Genomic DNA, 19,590 nt, shown 5'->3' with positions numbered 1-19,590 from the left:
TGAGGAAACAAAGGATGTGTGAATCAAGAATAATGCTGCTAATTCAGTAGCAGAGCCAAGACCAGAACATAACATCTTGTGACTTCCATCAAGAGCTACCTATTATATCACACAAATAATGTATTTGGCAGACTCTAATACAGAGCAACCAGTTTCACTGGAGCAACATTCCCAGTACTTTCACACTTAATCAGAAAATACTGTTAAGATAAATTCAAAACTTACTTTCTGTATCACTCATCCCAGGAAGGATGCTTTTTAAAATAAACTGTTTCTAAGGTAATATTTTAAAATGTACATTATACAAGCACTAGCTAAAGTTGAATTTGGCCTTACTGAAACTCACTTTTAATGGCAAACCAATAAGTATCTGACCAGTTGGCTTTTTTTTTTTTCATTGAAGTATAGTTGCTATACAATATTATATAAGTTACAGGTGTACAACATTTTTTAAAGGTTATACTCCATTTATAGTTATTATAAAATATTGGCTATATTCCCCTACCACTTGGCTTCTTCATAAGAAAAATATCCTGCTATTGAATTTGGTAAGTTTTAAGCTTAACCACATGTAACAGCTTTCACATAGCCAAAACAGAACTAATGCTCTCCTGAAAAGAATGGAGAACGATGAGTCTTTATTCAACTTTAATAGCCACAACTTAGGTTACAAATTCAGAATCTAGTGTAATTCACAGAGAAAATAATACTAATGAATTTTAAGCAGTACTGTTCTATACTTCTGCTTCTGGGAAGATGGAGTAGATGTACTTTTCCCTATGCTTCCAGCTAAAGTACAACTAAAAATCCTGGACATTATCTATAGAACAAACATAAGAGGATCAAAAAAAGTGGAGGGAGGGCGGCAGACTGGCCAGGGACCTGTAGACCTGAGGAACAACATGGTGGAGAGGTCCCTGGGTTTTCGTATGTCTCAGACACGGAGTTGAAGAAGTCAGCAACCCAGAAACACGAACAGGTGCAGGGAAAAAAAAAAAAAAAAAGCTTGAACAAAGCCTGCTCTCTCTAGCCAAAGGACCAGGAAAGGGACAGCCTAGCCAAGACAGAAAACTTTTAGACAAACGAGCCCTCGAATCCAGCCAGAAATCACATAAAACACTGCAGCCCCACCGCCACGAGCAAAGGCAGAGCTAGAGCCTAGACTCCGACCCTTCCCAGGCTTTAATGAGGAGCCCCAGCCCCTGCCAGGGTCACATCAGAGAAGGCTGAGTAGGGAGCTGGACAATAATGAGCTTGACTCCCCTGCAGCCCAGAGTCAGTGGAGACCACCTGCAGAGCTCAGACTTCCACCTCCACAGTAATAAAAGGGCCCTCCCCTTCCACACTGGGGCGCTGTGGAGAGTTTAGCTAAGCTACTCCATGGTATTGCTGCCTCGGCATCCATTTTGCTGGCTGTGTGGCCCATAGGGACCTTAAACTGAAACTTGCCCCCTCATGCAAGCATGTGCCCTAGATAGCAGCCCTCAGAGTCACAAGCAAATACAAGCTCCTGATGTGACTTCCCCAACAGCCCCTGTGATCACCAGTTTCCCCTGCCTCCCAAGGCCTGCCCCTTACACACCCCCCTTAGATAAAACCCCCATGGAGCTTACTAGAACCCTGCACTTCCCATCTGAATTGACCAATCTGGCCTTAGCCTGGGACCCCCAAAGCATTCCACCCATAGACCCTAATAAAGTCATGTGCTCCAGGCCCTATTGCTCGCTCTCTCTCTCTGCACCCAGTCTTGACCTCACCATGTGGCCCCTCGAGGAGTGCCGTGTACTCCCTCCAAGACCTGTGAGTAATAAACTTCTCTATTTCAATTTCTCTATGGTCCTCTGCTGGCCACAGCTCACCATCCAGCAATCTGTGCTCCACTTAACAAATGTTAATTTAACAAAGCAGGTAGTGTCAGAGGGGGCCCGGTGGAGAGTCAGGAAGCTCTCACCTCAAGAACCTAGAAAAAGAAAAGCAAAACAACCCAGAGTAGGCAGAAGGAAAGAAATAATAAAGAACAGAAATCAATAAAGTTGAAAACAGAAAAACAGTAAAGAGAAAGTCAATGAAAAAAGAGCTAGTTCTTTAGAAAGATCAAAAAAACTGACAAATCTTGTGCAAGACTGGCAAAAAAAGAGAAAAGATGTAAATGACCAATATCAGAAATGAAACAAAGAATATCGTCAAAGACTCTGCACACACCATGAGGGTAATAAGGGAATACTATGAACGAATCTACATATGCGCATTACAACTTAGATAAAATGGATCAATTTCTTGAAAAACACAAACTACCACCACTAATCCAATACAAAATAGATAATCTGAATGGGAACTATTAAGGAAACTGAATTCATAATTTTGAAACTCCCGCAAGAGAAATCACCAGGCCCAGAAGGTTTCACTGGAGAATTCTACAAAACACTTAAAGAATTAACATCAATTCTACACAATCACTTCTAGAAAACAGAAGAGGAGGGAACACTTCCTAATTCATTTTACAAAGCTAATAGTTCCAGGATAACACACCAGACAAAGACATTATAAAAAAGAAAACCACAGACCAATATCCCTTATGAACACAGGCATAAACATCCTTAAAATATTAGCAAACAGAATTCAACAATATACACAAAGAATTATACACCATGACCAAGTGGGATTTCTTCTGGGGAAGCAAGTCTAGTTCAATATTCGAAAAGCAAGCAATGCAATCTACCACATTAACAAGCTAAAGAAAAAAAACCACAAAATCATATCAATTGATGCAGAAAAAGTATCTGACAAATTTCAACATCCATTCATAATGAGAATTCTCAGATAGAGAGGGGAACTTCCTCAGCTTGATAAAGGGCACCTACAAAATAACCTATAGCTAACATTACACTTAATGGTAAAAGACTAAATGCCCTCCCCTGAAGATCAGGAACAAGGCAAGGATATCCACTCTCATCACTCTTATTCAACATAGTGCTGGAAGTTCTAGTCAGTGCAATAACGCAAGAAAAGGAAATAAAAGGCACATACATCACAAATTAAACTGTCCCTATCTGCAAATGAATCTACATAGAAAATGCCAAGGAATAGGAATCTAACAAACAAAAAACAAACAAAAAAAAACACTTCTAGAATAAGTGAATTCAGCAAAGTCACAGGATACAAGATAAACAATTGTACAAATACAAAAAACCAATCGTATTTCTATATACTAGTAATGAACACAAGGACACAATTAAAAGTATAATACCATTTGCAATCACTCAAAAACAATTAAATGTTCAGGTATAAATCTACCAAAACACGCACATGACTTACACTGAAAACTACGAACTGCTGATGAAAGAAATCAAAGATCAAAATAAATGGAGAAACATGCTGTGTTCATAGACTGGAAGACTTGACATGGTAAATATATCAATTCTCCCCAAACTGATATGCAAGTTCAACACAATTTCTATTCAAAATCACAGCAAGATTTTTTTTTTGTAGACACAGACAAGATTATTCTAAATTCATATGGAATGGGAAAATAACTAGAATAGCTAAAACAATTTTGAAAAAGAATAAAGTAGGAAGAATCAGTTTACCCAATTTCAAGACTTATTATACAGCTACAATAATCAGGACTGTGTGGTACTGGTGGAGGAATAGATACATAGATCAAAAGAAGACAGAACCCAGAAAAGACTTCATAAATATGCCCAATAGATTACTGACAAAGGTGGAAAACCAGTTCAATAGAGGAAAGATATCTTTTCAACAAATGGTGATGGAGCAATTAGACATCCAAGGGGGCAGGGGATGGGGGGAGAACCTCAACCTAACTCTTACACCTTATACAAAAATTAACTCAAACCTCATTATGTTAATTTTAAAATGCAAAACTATAAAACTTTTACAAAAAATAGGAGAAAATCTTCAGGATCTAGGGCTAGGCAAAGATTTATTAGACTTGACACCAAAAGTGTAATCCACAAAAAAAAAATTGGAAAAACTGGATTTCAACTTATGCTCTGTGAAAGACTCTGTTAAGAGGATGAAAAAACAAAATAAAAACTGGAAGAAAACATTTGCAAAACACATATCCAACAAAGGAATAGTATCTGGACTATATTAAGAACTCCCAAAATTCAACATTTAAAAAAATCCAATTTAAAAAAAAAAAAATCCAATTTAAACACATGCAAAAGACGCAGAGAAATTTCACAGAAGAGATATACAGATTGCACAAATAAACACATGAAAAGATGTTCAACATCATTAGTCATTAGGGAATGCAAATCTAAACCATAATGAGATACCACTACACACCTATCAGAATGCCTAAAATAAAAAACAGTGATAACACCAAATGCTGGCAAGGATATGGAGAAACTGGATCTCTCACTCACTGCTGGTAGGAATGTATAATAAAAGGGCGTAGCCACAACGGCAGTTTCTTACAACACCAAACATGGAATGGCCATATGGCCCAGATTTGCACTCCTGGGCATTTATCCCAGAAAAATGAAAACATGTTCACAGAAAACCCTGTACATGAGTACAGATTCTGTACTAGCAGCAGCTAGTACACTTAGGACACTTCAACAGGTGAATGGTTAAACAAACTGGTTCATCCATATGATGGAATACACTCAGCAATAAGAAAGAACTACTGGTACACGCAACAATCTGGATGAATCACCAGAGAATTGTGCTGAGTAAAAAAGCCAATCCCAAAAGATTACAAACTACATGCTTTCACTTATAGAGCATTCTTGAAATGACAAATTATAGCAATAGAGAGAACAAATTCCTGGCTGCCAGGAGCAGGGGAGGGGTAGGGGCAGGAGGGAAGCAGCTGTGGCTATCACAGGGCAACGTAAGGATGATGATGGAAATGTTCTGTATCCTGAACATATCAATGTCAATGCACTGTTCGTGGCATGTACTACAGTTGTACAAGCCGTTACCACTGGGATAAAATGGGTAAAGGGTACAAAGGATCTCTGTGTTATTTAACAGTAAGAGCACATAGGGACTTCCCTGGCGGTCCAGTGTTTAAGACTCTGCGCTTCCACTGAAGAGGTCGGGGAACTAAGACCCCTCATGCTGGGGGAGCTGGGGAGCACATAAATCTACAATTATCTCAAGATAAAAATAAGGGTTTTTTTTTTAATGGCATTATCTCAAAACAAAGTTTTTTAAAATGGCATTATCTCCAAAAGAATTATCAGCCAAATCATTTGTCATCAGATTTTAATATTTCTAATTTTTTTTGTCGACAGGCAAGAGAAGAGCTCACTAGAAAAATCATCTCTAACAACCGAGTTCCAAAGCATTTACCAAGTGCTTGTCATGTGCAACTAGGAGCTAGGTTAATAGGCAAAGATGAGGAAGACGATATAGATTTAGAAGAGAGTTCATACTTCTAATGAAGCTGAACAAGAACTACAGTACTGAGCGCAAGATAACTTCATAAAACACTTCATTATTCCTGCCCATAGTCATAAGTATTTCTAAACAGAATACTTGACCACTGCATGACCAACTTACATAAAAGTAACTCTAAAGAAAGTCTTCCCTTCCTTCCTTCCTTACTCCCGGCCAGTGTAGGACACTTTCCGCCAGGAACCCTGACCCCCATCCAAGCCCTGGTCTCCATGTCTCAACTAAGCCCAAACCAACCCCGACCCCGAGCCATGTTGGCTGGGCAAAATCAGGACAGGGGAAAGATGAGAATCACACACGCTTATGTCTCACACACACACCCATTCTCCTCTCACCCACCTTGCTGCAACTTCTCTGAATACAAACACCCAAAGGAAGAAAAGAATGGCAAAGGGGAAGGGCTGGTTGAGACCTCCAGCTGCCAGGCCTCCTCTCACCAGTTATATCATCAGAAAAGGAAAAGAGACATAAGAGGGGAAAAGGAAAAAAAGAAAAGAAGAAGAAGAAAGAAAAGCTATGGTACATTTTTACGCCACACCCTCAGCTGTCACCTCCCCACCCTTCACAAAACAAAGGCGTCCAACTCTGCCCAGCTCTCTCCACTCCTGTCCCAGAAGCATTTCGCAAGTGCCTCTGAACCCAAGTCCCCCTAAAACCGAGTTCCCTTACCAAGTTTATGATTAATCTCTTTATCCAAAATTTTATTCCCTTTCTTGTCCCCTCAGACCCCAATCCTGTGCTAACTGAGCACTAATCAACCAGAGTCAGATGACTACAATTGCTGTTGTCGATAACATCTTTAATGTACTAAAATTGCTATTTATAGACATCATCATTAACATACAAACTCAGGTTGTTTCTCCAGGGCAAGATGAGCTAACAGATCCCCAAGCCATGGACCACACGGCCAGAGAATGGTAAACCAGAGACATCTTGACTCCCCAAACTAGAAACTACAATTAAGAAATGTCACAAAACAATGATTAATCCCAGCCTCTTTGTTCTTCCCCTTTAAAAAAAAAAACCCCTGACTCAAAAACCAAGTTGGAGTGGCTAGGAGGCTTCTCCCACTCCCTTGCTTGGTGCCCTGCTGTACAGTAAACGCTGTACATTCCTTCACCACAAGCCCGTGTTAGTAGACTGGCTTTGCTGCCCATCGGGCGAGCAGACCCCAGTTGGGTTCAATAACACCTCCTTCCCTTTAAAACACACTGTTCTCCTCCCAGCTATGGTGGAGCCATGCCTCAGGAGTCACATTCCAAGAAACTGGAAAACAAATACCAAATGAATATAATCCATCATTTGTGAATACTCTAACCCTTGCCTTCTAGTGAAGCTTTACTGTAAAGCTCTTTATTGATTTTCACGTTTTAATGGTTAGGTTACTCTTAGAAATCAGAGGTTTAGTTTATACCAAGAAATATTAAACTATTATTCACACCTACTGGGCAAGAACTGCTTTCACCTGTTAATGTAACTTGCCCGACTGGCTTTCCACTGAGACCCAGCAAGTGAAGCCCGTGAGCAGTCAAAACTGGCAACCCAAGGATGTGAGGGCAAGCTGCAATAATGATAATGGCCTTTCCACTAACTAGGACGGTCCATCAGGCGAACGAGCTGGCTTATCAGGTTCCCTTCTTCCCTTAGCATATCAGGTGTTCTGTTTCCAAGGCTGGGGGTATAACAAAGAGATTACACGGTCCACTTTAACCCACAGTTTCACATTCAGTTCTAATAAACTCAGTTTCTAAGTTCATGGCTAATCAGAAGGAATATGTTTCATAGAGGAAAAAGCACTCTGTTCATTCACCCACCACTTAAGTGCCTAACAAGTGCCAGGCACTTGGAGACGGAGCATTGATTGATACACAGTGATCCCCATCCCCCCTGGCTTATGTAGGGAAGGGGGCTCAGACAGTAGAAGAGGAAACTAAAATAAAAATAAATGTAAATAAAAGAATTACAAAAAATAATTAAATAATTACAAACTGTGATTGTTGCTAAAAAGATATAAACAGAGTCAACGAACTTGTCTTTTCACGGGATATGAAGAGCAATTTCCTTTCCAGTATTGTCAAAATGTAGAATAAAAAAATTCATACAATTTATTAACCCCAAATATACTCTAAAATTTACTTTTAAAAATTAAATCCCAGCTGCTGACTTGTTACCCTCTCTTTATGTTAAAAGCTGAATGGCATTTCAATTCCCTAGACTAGAGGTGGTAATGCAGGGCATAAGGCAGCATTTCCACAGGTGGAGGTTACAAAAAATAGGTCACTGACAAGTGAGGGAAGGAAGCAGTAAGACAAAAAGCATGCCTTCAGCTATTTCAAAACTTCGCCTAGGGTGGGCCCTCTAACAAGGAAAAACACTCTGTCTTCTCCTCCTTGTCAAGATCACATGGCACCCTGCTCCCTGGGATCCACAATCCCTACTAGTTTCATACTTTAGTTGCTTTAAGCAACTTTTGTAGACTGACCTGGACACAAAACCACCATGTGCAAGGTTGGTTTTTTAAGGAAAGTGGAGTATATTCCAAAAAAAAAGGAACCAACAAATCATCCCCATTTAAACTGGAGACTGCCAAGTTAATTTAAAACACTAGCCGTGCTCTCTGCAATGTTTAACTCCATTCAAAACTCAATCACACCAGCCAACCTTGGAGGAATATAAACAAAATTACATTATCAGAGGTACCTAATCTTTTCAAATGTGCCAAACACAATAACCTCGTGTTAAAACCTACTGACTGGAAGATATATTTGACTGCAAATCTGACCCACACAGGGAATCATCTGATTTCCATCAAGAAGGCTGTAAGCACCAGATGATGGAGCAAAAGTGAATCCAAGCTTCATCCGAGCCTAGGAGTGAAAAGACAGCTCTGAACTGTCATTTTGGAAGACACTCACATCTCTTACAATTCAAATGTAATATCCCCAAAGTTAATGCCAAAATTTTTGTTAGTTTGTTTGGCTTTGCTTTCTCAAACAAAATTATTCATAGACTGAAGACTCTAGATGTGTTCCCTGCTATTGCATCTCCACTTCTTCCCTTTTCACAAAGCCTGACCTCTACTAAGTTGGGAAGTTACATCTGAAAGCTTCTACCTGGACTTTCTTTAGTCTAAGCACCTACACCTATAAATTAACTGGGCGGGGGGGAGGGGAGTTGGGGGCGTGGATTTGTACTCCACTCATCTCGTTACAAATTAGGAACTGGAGAGGAATGGTCTCTCTTTTTTAAAAGATCTCCAGATTTTCCATCAATTCCCTCCTTGCACCCAGCTCCTTTGTAACTGCTGCCACAAAATTCTCCCTTTGGGTCTCTTAGGCATCACCCTCAAACTCTCCCATCCACCTGTGCTGCTCCGTTCTCCCATGGAGAACATCGGCCTCTGTAACAACCTTGCAAAGCTGCCCCCCTCAGTCTCCTCATCCTCTGCTCAGAAGCCTCTAACTTCCCATTTCACTCAGAATAAAAGTCAAAGTTCTGCATCATTTAGCCAGCCTGCCACCTCCTTAACTCTCCAGCCTCATCTCCTATCTTTCCCTCACTCCCTGCTCACACTTTTACACTAACTTTCTGCCTGGAAGGCTCCCTCCTCTCCTTGAGGGGCTTTCTCAAATGTTACCTTCCCTTAACCCTCCACCCGCCCCCCCCATGTAAAACTGCAAACTTCCAACTCCCTGTCCCCCTAGCAAACTCTCTATTTAACTGATTTTATTCACTATCCCCAATGTAAGTTCCAGGAATGCAGGGATTTATCTGTTTTATTCACTGCTGTATTCCCAAGGTCTAGAACGGCGCAAGATACCCGACCATTCAGTACGCATTCATGAATGAAGGAGTCATTTACTTAACAGATGTCTGCTGAGCACCTAGTCCGGGCCAAGTTTGTTAAGTCCAGACAAATAAGACACTGTCCCTGACTTTAACGCACCAGATGGATTACTGCACACAAACAAAACAGGACTGCAAACTACGGCCACCAGCAAGCCACAGAACGTGCCAAAAATTCAAAGGAAGAGGTCTCGGCTTCGCCCTTCGGGAACACAGTCCAGCTTCCCACCCTCGCGAGATTCTCCAGGGACCATCCCCAGAGGGCCTCTTCTGGTCCCCTGAGAGGGGTCCCGCCCTCCCCAAGCCCGAGAGGTTACTTGTCCAACGGTGCAACTTCCGGCCTTTCACGCCGGACACAAGATTTAATTAAACAAATTTTAAAACCTCCGCCCTTCAGCGCCCGCCCCCTCTCCTCTGCCTCGCCGGTCACTCCCTTCAGTGGCCCGCGACCGAATCCTCAACCCGGCCTAACAGCCCTCACAACGGAGAGCGCCCTACTTCCGCGGTCCCTACCTGCTCCCGGCGTCCCCTGCGGCTCCTCCCTGGTGCGCATGCGCGAGCAAACCCTCCTGCGTTCCGAAGAGGCAGGCCTTGCGCCGAGGCTGGACACGCCCCCAGCGTACAGCTGGCTCCTGATTGGCTGCCTCTTGCTCGCCCGAGCGCTGTTGGGGAGACCTGCGGCTGCGCCTCTAAAGGCGCTGGCAGTTGACTCTTGTGCGGCTGCTTTCTGTTTCTCGCTGTCTTCGCGGGCTTCCTGGAATCGTTGCAACGCCGCCGGCATGTCTCAGGTATAACGCGTGCCCAGCCTAGCTGCGAAGGTGCCACGGGGCGGGAGGCTGGTGCGGGGATCATCCCGCAGACACAACCCTGCAAGGTCTTTTCCTTCCGGCTCTGCTGTTCTTCCTGGCCCCATGCCCAGCGCAAACTCTTTGGACAGAGCCCTGTAAGCGGAACTTTCCGTGTTTGGACTCCTAACACCGCTACTTAGCCCGCAGCTGCTGGCAAGCTGCCCATGGGGAGGAATTCGCAGTGAAGCAGGAATTGGGGTCGGAGGCGAGGGTCCTAGGAAGACAGATAGGATGTAGTGGGTTACATGGATCGAAAGAGTAAGGCGACCGTGTGCCCCATCCGGAAGGACACGGCAGGAGTAGGGGCGCCATACAGAGTGGAGAAGCAAGGAGGCCGTGGTTGAGAGCTTGGAGGTCAGGGAAAGTAGGGGCCGAGTGTCAGGCGTGAGGCAAGGGGAGGGTCCCAGCGTGAGGAGGGGTGACCTAGAGGTCTTTCCCTCCTTCGACTGTAGCCGCTTTTCTGGGACCTAGCAGTGTGGGGTGACCTTTGGCTCCTATACCCTTCCTCCAGTTAGGCACTGGGTCAGAGGTCGGCGCTGGATGCCCTCCCTCATGGGGAGGGGGCCAGCGGGCTCTGGCCGCTGACACCGCTGCGCTCATGCCCTGTTCCTTTCTCAGCTGTTTCAATCACGCGGTGCCAGGCCTATCCGCAAGTCAGGGCTGTCCTGGGACCCCGTTCTGGCCAGGGGGTTGGCCACGCTGCCTTTTCTGTGAAGTGTATGCCCACTGCAGGTGGTCTTAGCCTGTCTCCTTCACCTCTGTTTCCAGCACCTGATACCTAGTACAGTGAGAGAGCCCAATGCATAGTTGTTCATCACATGCGTGAACCGATGTGCTTCCCCTCCTGGTTTTGCTGAATCTTTCTAGCTGCCCTGTTGAGTTGAGGAAAGACTTCACTGCAAGAGGAGTGCTGCCTTTCCATTCCCTCCATCCCCATTACTGTGCTCTATTCAGGCCTCTTCTCTCCCTCGACTTTAGGCTGAGTTTGAGAAAGCTGCTGAGGAAGTTAAGCACCTCAAGACCAAGCCAGCAGACGACGAGATGCTGTTCATCTACAGCCGCTACAAACAAGCAACCGTGGGTGACATAAATACAGGTATGCTGAGGTGAGGCTGGGAGGGTCCAGACTCATCAAAGCAGGCTCAGCAGGCTTGGCTGGTGCTGGAACTCTTAATCCCTGGGAACCTCGCTCTCAAAACCACCCACAGCCCTACTGCCCTACTCTTAACGCAGTTCATGGCGTTCCTGAGGTTTAAGCTGGGAGAGGTTCCCCAGAGATCATGTTCCTGGATGGGGTTCACAGACCCTGCACTGTTCTTGGTTTCTTGGTGGCTCATATAGCAGTATTCAAATCCTAGTTTGGGAAGAACTTTATTCATTCCAGCGTTTTCCATCTATTTGGGAGGAAGCAAAGATCCCAGCTTGGAAGAAGTTTGCTCCAACTCTCAGATCAGCATTGAGCCATACTGCTTCCACCTAGATGGGCAGGATCAAAGTCGGAGCACTTGGCAGCCAGGCCAAGCCCGATGGCTGGAGCAGAGAAGCAGCTGGCTTCCTGCGGCAGGTCAGAAGCGTTTTTGCTGATAGCAGTTCCAGATGACCATTTGGCCCCTGTCAAAAAATCTTGGTAGAGATTTTGAGACCTTGGTTTGGACCACCATATTCTGTAATCCTGTCTCTTCTGCCTTGGACAGTTTTCATTCTGCCCATAAGTTCCTGAAACTCAGGCGTATATGGCAACAGCACGATGCAGTCTATGAAGGGACTCAGAGGCGGTGGCCATAGTAGCGTAGAAGGAGGTCACCCCGCCCCTGTTCAGGAGGGCAAGCGTAGCCCCTAATTCCACTGCAGTTGGGATAGAAGGTGGAGCTGGTGGGCCGGCTGCTAAGGATCCTGGGCAGTGCCAAATCAAAGATTACAGGGTGGGCTTAGTTAAGAAAGGTCTTGCGGTGAAAGTGAGTTTTACCCTGGGTTTATAAATCCTGCATCTTCCTAGGGAGGCAGGAGAGATGAAATGAGGGTGACCAGAATGGCTGAGAAGCTTTTCTGACAAACACGATTTTCACAAAGACTGGCCTCTGCCATGCTTCCACATAAGTATAGGTAGACTGGCTTGGGAATCTATCACTTCCCGATCAGCTCACTCTAGGGCTGCACTGTCCGCTACAGTAGCCACTAGCCACATGCAGCTATCTAAATTTAAATGGAAAATACTTAAAATTAAATAAAATCAACAGTTCAGTCCCCGGTCACACAAGCCACATTGCAGGTGCTCAGCTGCCATAAGTGGCAAGTGGCCCCTGAGTTGGACAATGCAAATGTACCACCTTTCCATCATCACGAAAGGGCTGTTAGGATGTGCAGTTCTAGGATGCTGTTGATGATCCTGCAGGTGCAGTTTCGCTCAGGTATCCCTGGGAATGCTTCCTGGCGAGCACTTGGGGGGAGACTTGATGTTTCTCAGACACAGTGGTCCAGGCTATGGGCACTGCGATTGCTCCCCTTGGCTTTCTTCTCAGTGTGGCAGTGAACGAGGTCAGCAGGGAAGTGGTAAGTGTGTTTTCCAAGTGCAACTGATAACAGGTCTGTATGTTTAAAACCACGGTATGACTTAAAGGAAGCTTGCCCTCACGAACAGAACTCCCACAAATCAACGAGAAATAGACTAACAGTTTGGTAGCAAAATGGGGCAAGGATATGAACAGACAGTTCACAGAAAAGGACACCCAGAGAACTGATAATAACGTGGGAGAGAAATTGGGTGGGAAGAGTGGGAGGAAACTTTATAGTATTCCCCTTGTGGTGTTTGAATTTTAAACCAGATGAATGGATTGTAGTACTTGTTTTAAAAAAAAAAAAAAACATTAAAGTACAGTTTTTAAAAGAAATTTTGGAGTTATTTAACTTATAAGACAAGGACTCTCTAGTAATGAGAACAGTTTTTCTCCTACTTTGTCTAGATTTTAAATTTGGATTTCTGTACATGTGGGTTTCTGAAGGCAGAACCTGCCGTACTAGACCCATTTAACTCCATAGCAGAGCCTAGAAAGAATAGTGTAATAAAATATAGCTTTCATGGCAAGAAAATTGATAAAGTTCCATGTTAGAACTTGCAGCAGGTCTCATGTCTTTCCCTCTCGTTTAAGAACGGCCTGGAATGTTGGACCTCAAAGGCAAGGCCAAGTGGGATGCCTGGAGTGAGCTGAAAGGTAATTGTTCTAATGTGTTTCCCTCATTCGGGAAGCCCAGTAATGAAACGCCCTTCATTAAGGAATGTAAGGGGTGAGGAGAGAGAACACAGTGGATGAGGCACATACTGGGGAGCCAGTTTGACCGGGGCCAGAATGGAAAAAAAACTGGGCCACCTACTTATTCTTCTAATACCATTTATGCCTTTTCCAACAACACCATCTCTGAGTCATGGTATCATCTGGAGAGAGGAGGGGCTGGCGACCAGGCCACTAACAGACTGGGAGGTGATTGAGTTGGCTTGGCCTTTATATGTATTCAGAATGAGGGGTGGTTTCCTGTCCAAACCTCCTTCTCCCTCACAAGGCCAGGCAGTGACCCTCTAGCCCAAGCAGCCCTCCCCGGTTCCCTTCCAGCCAGAAAGGCACCTAAAAAAAGGAATGAACTAATGCATGGCAAGCTGCTGGCACATCGTAGCCTCAGTGAATGGAGCTATTATACGCTAAGCAACAGCAGCCAAGAAATATCCCAGCTCTGACTTAATCACGTGCCACCTACAGCAGTAGGACCCAAAAGTTGGCACTAAAGTGCCTGCCAGCTTTTGTGCCCTAGCTAGCTTGTTTCTGAATAAGCCCTCTGTCTTCCTGCAAATGAGAAACACTTGAATTCAAAAGGGGCCAGAATACAAAAAATATACTCCTAGGATTTGCAAGTAACTGGAAGAGGAATGCCCGTCTGACTGTCCATTCTCATTGGGCATTTCCATACCATTCTCAGGCCCCATGTACTTGCCATTGCTCCAGAACACACTCTGATTCCTAGTGAGTATCTCTCCTTCAGCGTAGAATCCAGGACTCCGGGCACCACTGTCTCTGAGGGATATCTCCAGTGTCCTCTATATTCCCCTCCGAGAGCCAGCTGCTGTGCTCAGAGTTCTCAAGACTTTTCTCATAGCTTCTCTCTGGGGAGAAGAGGGTGCCTGCCTTTGTTTTTTCCCTGGCAGCTTAACAGCTCTGGGAGATAAGAGCCAGACAGAGAAATAGGTGATAGGTCAAAGCCAGTTGTGAAAGTCAGCAGGACCAATAGTCACTGCAGCTCCCCATGTTAGGCTTGACATGACAGTAGGGGGACTCACGTGGCCAGCAGGCCAGTGACAGGCCCTGGACAGCTGCACACACATTATGGGCTCAGTGCTTTATGGAGCATTCCCTGTGGGCCAGCCTCCTCGAGGACTTCAAGTCAGATCCTGGCCAGGTCTGTGAGGTGCAGGTAGTAGAACCACCACCCCCTTCACAGGTGAGAAATTGAGCCTCAGAGCATTAAACCAGGGCTCTAAAGTCTGCTGCCTTTCTACCATGCTGCCTCTCTGACAAATAATCTTGTTGATGCCTTACAGGGACTTCCAGGGAAGATGCCATGAAAGCTTATGTCGACAAAGTAGAAGAACTAAAGAAAAAATATGGAATGTAAGGGACTGGGTTTGGCTGCCAGCCACACATTTCACCTAAACTGATCTAATACCTTGTTTTTCTAATACTGTGGATGAAGTTAATAAATAACTAGTTAACCCAGTTGCTCAAAATAGCCCAGGATATGACACTAACAGAGTGGGGGCTGAAATGGTTACTAATCCCCGCTGAGTCGTTTTTATCAATAGGTCAATTAAAAGTACATTTGTTACTTTAAGTCTTTGATGACCTGGGTTCTTGAAATGATGTACTCTGTTGCGATCTCTCTTCCTCACTTTTTCCAACAATTTCATCTGGAAGTGTTTGCACTTCCCCTTCTCACCCTCCGCTATGCTCTGCTGGAGAGTGGGCAGGCGCTCCCACCTGTTCAGACCTGGCATGTGCTCACCTCTCGTGTGGAGGAAAAGGATTATAGAAGTGGCCTTTCCCGCCTCCTTCCCTCAACTCCAGCCACGCTGATCAGGCACGCTGAGACGTCAGTTTGCAGCTACTGCCAGCCCTCTGTCAGGAGCATTGCTGGCCGCAAGCTCGGAGGAAGGCAGGGTTGATGAGTGTCAGGTCTGTCTGAGGTCCAACAACAGTCCATGGTTGCAGAGCAAACAAGCAAGGGTGGAAGCCCCAGTTAGGGTGAAATGTGCATCTGCGGGGAGCATTCCCAGAGTCCCTGTGGAAGCTTGGCCACAGGCAGCTGGGCGGGCAAAAAACAAGTGGGGAAAGCGAGGGCTTAGCAGGGAGAAGGGCAGTCAGGACCTAGGAAGGGCAAGGGGTTAAGGTTGCGGAGAAGAAAGGCTGGAGCTTGACTTTGGAGGATGCAGGTGGTTGCATCGTAAGAAGGAAGAAAAGGAGACAGCTGTCAGACCCTCCTTGCCCCATGTTCCCCGTCAGTCACTGCCACAGTCCTGCAGGGGAAGCACTCATGTTTCCATTTTGCAGGTGAGGACGCTAAGGCCCAGAGGAATTAAAGAGAGGCTCTCTGAGGCCAGGAAGCTCTTAGTTCTCCCTTCCCAAGCCTGTACCCTGGTTTTAGACATAGTTCAGCCTTGCTCGACAGTGAGACCTGAGCATTACAGTAACTTGGCCAGGGTCACTCAGCTGGTAAAGAAACTCAGAACCAGTGTTTAAGTGCAGCTCTCCCTGGTCCAGATACCTGTACCATCCAAGGTGGCCTCACAGGTATGAGCAGCGCTGTGGTGGGAGACACAGGAGCAGCAGGGAGGACAGGCGTCTGGTGGGGCTGGCGTACGGCAGGCCTTCAACGCCGAATGGGACTAGGTAGTGGAAAGTTGGTAACGAAGTTAAAAAGTACAGAATTTGACCGTAGGTGATGGGGAGCTGCTGGGGAGTCGACATGGTCAAAGGCATTCAGACGGTCAGTCTGACTGTATCAGTAATTATTGAGAGTAGCTGATCGTCCTGTTCCAGCCCAGGCTGCCCACGGAAAGCTAAGCCCCACAGCTCAGATGTAGACGGGAAGGTCACTCCAACAAAGCAGTGAGGTCAAGGTCCAAAACCCAGACATGCGGCCCAGGTGAGGTGACATCCTGAATAGCAGTGTCATTTGTGCAGTGCCAGTTCCTGGGCACGGATGTGGCTGAGGGCATATGAGGAAGGGAGCCCACGGTCCTCTCCCACCTGGCTCCACTCCACCCAGGCTGCCAGGACCACCCAACTCATGGGCATCTACGAGTCCCACGGGAGGCAGTAAGGAGTCAGAGCCACTCGCCTGTACCCATATTTGGATCATCTTGGCTCGGTTATTGGCTGTTTCAGGAGTAAACCAAAGGAAGAACAGCCTTAAATAGAGGCCAAGGTATGGTGCTTGTCCAAACAGACCTGGTCCAGGGTCGGGCCTAGCGCACCCACCCAGGGGTTGTGAGAAGCTCCTGGCATAGAGTAGGTGCCCCAGTGTGTAGCACGTTATCAGGAATTTCTCTCTCGCCCTCCTTCAAACCAATTTTTGTCCCTGGCAACGTCCCTTGCAATATCTGTCAGGGTCAGGGACCTAACCCAAGAGCAAATTACCACTCCTCTGGTAACGCTGGAGAGGGTGTGGATAAGTAAAGCACCTGCCTAGTATCCTGCCCTATTTCCAGCTTGTGAAAGTCAGCCAGGACCTGTGCTCAGGCTGCATGTCACTGCCTCGCTGTAACATGAATCCCAGAAGAGTGGGCCTGAGCTCAAGGAAGCCCTGATGAAGGTAGCGCAGCCTGGCCCCCTGCAGTTAGTTACACTACGCTAAGACTGTACTGTGATGACTCGTATCTCTTCTCCAGCGGATGCCGATTGGAGAGAAACACTGGAGTGAAAAGGCGGACCCAAGGCCCCCCCGCCCACCACTGGCTTGGCCTCTGATCGATGGCCGTCCTTTGCGGAGGCCCTGCAGAGCCAGGCTCCCTCTCAGTCCCTTTGCTTCAGTTCTGAATTTCATCCACGGCGCCTTGAGGTGGGGACTGCGCCTCCTAGCTGTGTCATGGGGGTTACCATGTCCATTATCCAAATGAGGAAATGAAGACTCAGGTGATCCAACCCCGGGGCCCTCTGGCCGGGGAAGGCCTTTCTCGTCCCCTTCCGTCACGTTCCCTCTCGTGACCACAGGCTGTCCCTCCCTTTGCACCTCCTCCGTCTGTCCGATGATGGTGGTGACCCCTATCTCGCTGGGCCGGCGTCAGACGCTGTGGAATCCCACACCCGCTGGCAGCTCCTTCCTGAAGAGTGGCTTCGAAAAGCAGGTCACCTCTCCAAGGCTGGCGTGGGGTCCAGGCGAGCTGTACGTTTTAAGCACCTCAGGTGATTCCGAGGCTCTGCCAGGTTTAGGAGAGGCCCTCCCCACTCACTATAGAGTAGTGGTACCGGTTTCTCCGAAAGCAATATTGGTCTGGCATTCTGAGAACATGTCACCAGTAGCCTTGGGGGCGGTGCCTGCTCGCGTAGCCTCTGCAGGAGTCCGTGTACAGCCCAGGGAGGGCTCACAGGTGTCACTGGGGAAAAAATGAGATAGCCACTGGGGAGCAGGCAGGACACCAGTCTTCACCTCCTCCTCAGGCACAGCCAGCACTTGTGTGGGACTTCTTCTTACCTCCAATCTGACTTTGGTGACAGACGTACATGTGAATCCCACTTCAGGCTCTCAGGTGCTGAATCACCTATGTTCTTAGAGCCACACTTCCTTCATCTGGAAAATGAGCCGATAAAATGGGTAAAGTGCTTCACATGATGCCCAGCAAACAGCAACGTGCTAGCAGCCTGGAGGTCTTCCCTTAGCCTCACCCTCAGTACTTCACTCCCCAACTGTGCGGACAAGCCTTGGCCCGAGGACACAAACTCCTGCTCCCCTCTTAGCAGCGCTTCAACAGTTGGGGGTCAGCCATGTCCTAGGATGTTCTCCCTACTCCAAAGTAGTTCCAAGATCCAAAAGCCTGGGAACTGCTGCTATGGATCAGGGACCAGGCGTCTTGGGGGACATGGAAAGGCCACTGGATTGCAATCTGGGGACCTTGGCTCAGCCATTGCCCTAGTTACATAGACATAGGGTAAGTTATGTCACCTCTGTAAGCCTCAGTTTCTTCAATAAAATGGGGCTGAGCAGAAGATCATGTGTCCAGCGTAGAAAGGAAGGAGAGCCAGAGGTGGGGAACAAGACGGCCCCAGGGATGGCTGGCTTGACAGGAATCAGGCTGGGAAGTTGTGAGGGGGTGGTTTAAGCAGCCGGATGAATAAAGGTGTGTAAAATTAAATTACAGGTATTTGACATGAAAGGATGCTCAACATCACTAATCATTAGAGAAATGCAAATCAGAACTACAATGAGGTATCACCTCACACCGGTCAGAATGGCCATCATCAAAAACTCTACAAACAATAAATGCTGGAGAGGGCGTGGAGAAAAGGGAACCCTCTTGCACTGTTGGTGGGAATGTAAATCGATACAGCCACGATGGAGAACAGTATGGAGGTTCCTTAAAAAACTAAAAATAGAACTACCATACGACCCAGCAATCCCACTACTGGGCATGTACCCTGAGAAAACCATAATTCAAAAAGAGCCATGTACCACAATGTTCATTGCAGCTCTACTTACAATAGCCAGGACATGGAAGCAACCTAAGTGTCCACTGACAGATGAATGGATAAAGAAGATGTGGCACATATATACAATGGAATATTATGCAATCATAAAAAGAAACGAAACTGAGTTATTTGTAGTGAGGTGGATGGACCTAGAGTCTGTCATACAGAGTGAAGTAAGTCAGAAAGAGAAAAACAAATACCGTATGCTAATGCATATATATGGAATCTAAAAAAAAAAAAGGAAAAAGGGTGGTTCTGAAGAACCTAGGGGCAGGACAGGAGTGAAGACGCAGACGTGGAGAATGGACTTGAGGACATGGGGAGGGGGAAGGGTAAGCTGGGACGAAGTGAGAGAGTGGCATGGACATATATACACTACTAAGTGTGTGAAGTGGATAGCTGGTGGGAAGCAACTGCATAGCACAGGGAGATCAGCTTGGTGCTTTGTGACCACCTGGAGGGGTGGGATAGGGAGGGTGGTAGGGAGACGCAAAAGGGAGGAGATATGGAGATATATGTATACGTGTAGCTGATTCACTTTGTTATAAAGCAGAAACTAACACACCATTGTAAAGCAATTATACTCCAATAAAGATGTTAATTAATTGATTGATTAATTAATTAATTACAGGTATTCAGAGTTGAGGCTGAGCCAACAGAAATAACCAGCGGAGGCAGGCTTTAAGGGGCTGTGGCTTTGCGCTGGCTCAGGGCAGGACAGCACCTCTGCCCTCAGCAGC

The 19,590-nt window shown here is 46.2% G+C and overlaps 2 protein-coding genes and 1 pseudogene across 3 annotated transcripts in view; 2 read left to right on the top strand and 1 right to left on the bottom strand.

The window, feature by feature from the left end:
• C7H2orf76 (chromosome 7 C2orf76 homolog) overlaps positions 1-9,866 on the bottom strand; it is a 77,892-nt gene extending 68,026 nt beyond the window's left edge. The window contains exon 1 of one of the 2 annotated variants that reach the window (XM_036858425.1): positions 9,790-9,866. The gene's annotated coding sequence lies outside the window, so the exon portion shown is untranslated. Of the gene's footprint in view, positions 1-9,376; positions 9,399-9,789 lie in introns of those variants that run through there. The other variant, XM_036858428.1, reaches the window with a different exon arrangement.
• A 41-nt stretch (positions 9,867-9,907) lies between these two features.
• Positions 9,908-14,999, top strand: DBI (diazepam binding inhibitor, acyl-CoA binding protein). Its single transcript, XM_036858423.1, has 4 exons — positions 9,908-10,064; positions 11,103-11,220; positions 13,271-13,333; positions 14,710-14,999. Exons 1-4 carry the CDS (start codon positions 10,056-10,058, stop codon positions 14,781-14,783), a joined length of 264 nt encoding a protein of 87 aa, XP_036714318.1. The 5' UTR covers positions 9,908-10,055; the 3' UTR covers positions 14,784-14,999.
• Positions 15,000-17,415: 2,416 nt separating this feature from the next.
• Positions 17,416-19,590, top strand: part of LOC118897800 — an 80,491-nt pseudogene continuing 78,316 nt past the window's right edge.

The sequence above is a fragment of the Balaenoptera musculus genome, chromosome 7 (genome assembly GCF_009873245.2).
Source record: "Balaenoptera musculus isolate JJ_BM4_2016_0621 chromosome 7, mBalMus1.pri.v3, whole genome shotgun sequence".
NCBI classification, from domain to species: domain Eukaryota; kingdom Metazoa; phylum Chordata; class Mammalia; order Artiodactyla; family Balaenopteridae; genus Balaenoptera; species Balaenoptera musculus.
This window is presented reverse-complemented; position numbering and strand designations above follow the sequence as displayed.